We start from the raw sequence: 2581 nt of genomic DNA on the forward strand, positions 1-2581 counted from the left end.
GCACGTCAGCCCAGGGCCTCAAAGGGCGGCAGGGTTCCGGAAGTTATGACCAGCGAAACGAGCCTGGTCCCCCAACTCCTCCTCGATCCTGAACGACGGAGAGAGAGTGTGACAGAAAAAGAGAGAGAGAGAGAGAGAGAAAATAGAAAACAGAAAACATTGACAGAGATGAGGGGAAAAGAGATAAGAGAAGACAGAGTTAATAAGATAGATAGGCTTCAAGCAGCTCTCTCGACACACACACATAACACATCCTCATAAATACAGTGTGTGGAATACCGACCTCATGAGCTGGTTGTATTTGGCCAGGCGCTCTGATCGACATGGAGCCCCAGTCTTGATCTGATGGGAGACACAGACACAAGTGATAATATTGTTCAGAATGAACATTACAGCGCAGACCAGTGTTCCTTATAATAGGAATTACATTGGTACACAGACGTACACAGAACTTCATGTCAAGTCACCTTACATATTTACCTTTTAGCAGGCAACTTTTATCCAAACGACTTACAATTAGAGATGGCAGGGACAGTCTCCATGGAGTAACGTAAGGTCCAACTCACTATCCACTAGGCCACTACTACCCCCAATAAGTGTGAGTATTCCTCATTGACACTCATGGAAGTCCCCCCCCCCTCATCCAAGTCAGGTACTATGTGTATGTGTGCCTTGGTGTTACCTGTCCAGTGCAGAGGCCCACCACCAGATCCGCGATGAAGGTGTCTTCTGTCTCTCCTGAACGATGGCTCACCATCACTCCCCAGCCATTCTCCTGGGCCAGTTTACACCTGGGACAGAGAGAGAGAGAGAGAGAGAGAGAGAGAGAGAGAGAGAGAGAGAGAGAGAGAGAGAGAGAGATGGGCAAAGGAAAGGTACTTTAGTAAAAACACACACATTTTAAATGCTTTATTTATGTCCACATACATGTACAATATCTAAAGGACATAAATACTAACAGTGCATTTTGACATTATGGAAACAGTCTGTTGAATGAATGAATGAATGGACTTTATTGTCATTGCTACAGTACAGGTACCAAACAACGAAATTTAGGAGGGGTGGCTCCCCTGGTGTTAGGAAAGGGGAAAAAAAAAACACTTAAAAAAAAAAAAAACAAGAAGGGAAGGAGCTGGTTTACATAAATAAAGGCTATGTACACAATCCACTGTACTATACTGTACAGATAGACGACTAGGGTTGTCATATTGCACCATAGTATTGTTTCACGTTATTTAAAGTGTCACAGTTTGCAGGCTTGAAATGTACATGTTTGTGCCTCAGCACTACACCTGATTTTTTCAGTCCAGCAGCTGCCATACAATCCGTCCAGACTGTCCAGGGCCAAGAACTTAGGTCTTTGCTGTGTTCAGGGCCTGGACAGCCCTGTGGTAGAAGCTGTTCTTCAGTCTGTTTGTCTTAGCGGCCAGGGTCCTGAACCGCCTTTTCGAGGGCAGCCTGGTAAAGTGTACGTACCCAGGGTGGGTCGGGTCCCTGGAGATCTTGGAGGCCTTCCTGAAACAGCGTGTGTTGTACAGCTCTTCCAGAGAGGGGAGGGGGGCGCCGGTGATCTTCTGTGCTGTTCTCACGACTCTCTGTAGCGCATTTCTCTCCGCTGTTGTGCAGCTGGAGAACCAGTTGCAGATGCCGTAGGTGAGGATGCTCTCCACTGCGCCGCGGTAAAAGGTCACCAGTATCTCCTGCTTGCTGTGTTCCTTCCTGAGGCATCTCAGGGTGTATAGCCGCTGTTGTGCCCTCTTGATGGTGCCTTTTGTGTTGTCCTTCCAGGTCAGGTCATCCCGCATGTGCATCCCCAGGAATCGGAGGGTTGAGACTCTCTCCACGCTCTCTCCGTCGATGAGCAGGGGCTGGATCTCGGACTTTTTCCTCCTGAAGTCTACGATGATTTCCTGGGTCTTTGACTTGTTCAGCAGCAGGTTGTTAACCTTGCACAGCTTGCTCAGTTGCTCTACCTCATCCCTGTACGCCGCCTCGTCCCCCCCCGAGATACATCCCACCACGGTGGTGTCGTCTGCAAACTTTACGATGGAGTTGCTGGGGTGGACGGGGGTGAAGTCGTAGGTGTAGAGGTTGTAGAGGATGGGGCTTAGCACGCAGCCCTGGGGGGACCCAGTGCTGAGTCTGAGGGCTGTGGAGGTGTGGGGGCCCACCCGCACCCTCTGGGGGCGGTCGGTCAGGAAGTCCTTGATCCACACACATATAGAGTGTGATAGACCCAGGTCTAGTAGTTTGGTCACTAGCCTGTCTGGAAGGATGGTGTTGCTGATGGTGTTGCTGTTGCAGTAGTGCTGAGCCAACAACCAGTTCTGCTACACACAGGATGTTATTCACACCAGATGATATCAGTGGGTTGACAGATACAGTATCAATACTGTACAACCGACAGTGTCCAGCTCATGGGTACAAGAAGCACCGCCTTCTCCATATTGAGCGGCTACCAATAACAGCAGATACTGAGCAGTACTGTGCTAACTGTTTGGCCCTTCTCTTAGGTAGACCCACACACACACACACACACACACACACACACACACACACACACACACACATACACAACACC

General features: G+C 49.3%; 1 protein-coding gene across 2 annotated transcripts in view; it reads right to left on the reverse strand.

Moving 5' to 3' along the window:
* LOC308166418 (gamma-enolase) overlaps positions 1–2581 on the reverse strand; it is a gene marked incomplete at its 5' end in the record, with an annotated part of 20707 nt that continues 18126 nt past the window's right edge. For both annotated transcript variants that reach the window (XM_080540716.1, XM_080540715.1), the window contains 3 exons: positions 1–88; positions 284–342; positions 683–791. In XM_080540716.1, coding sequence (XP_080396842.1) covers positions 19–88; positions 284–342; positions 683–791 — 238 coding nt within the window. In that variant the 3' untranslated portion in view covers positions 1–18. The remainder of the gene's footprint in view (positions 89–283; positions 343–682; positions 792–2581) is intronic.

Source organism: Nansenia antarctica, assembly GCF_963989245.1.
Source record: "Nansenia antarctica genome assembly, chromosome: 10".
NCBI lineage: Eukaryota > Metazoa > Chordata > Actinopteri > Argentiniformes > Microstomatidae > Nansenia > Nansenia antarctica.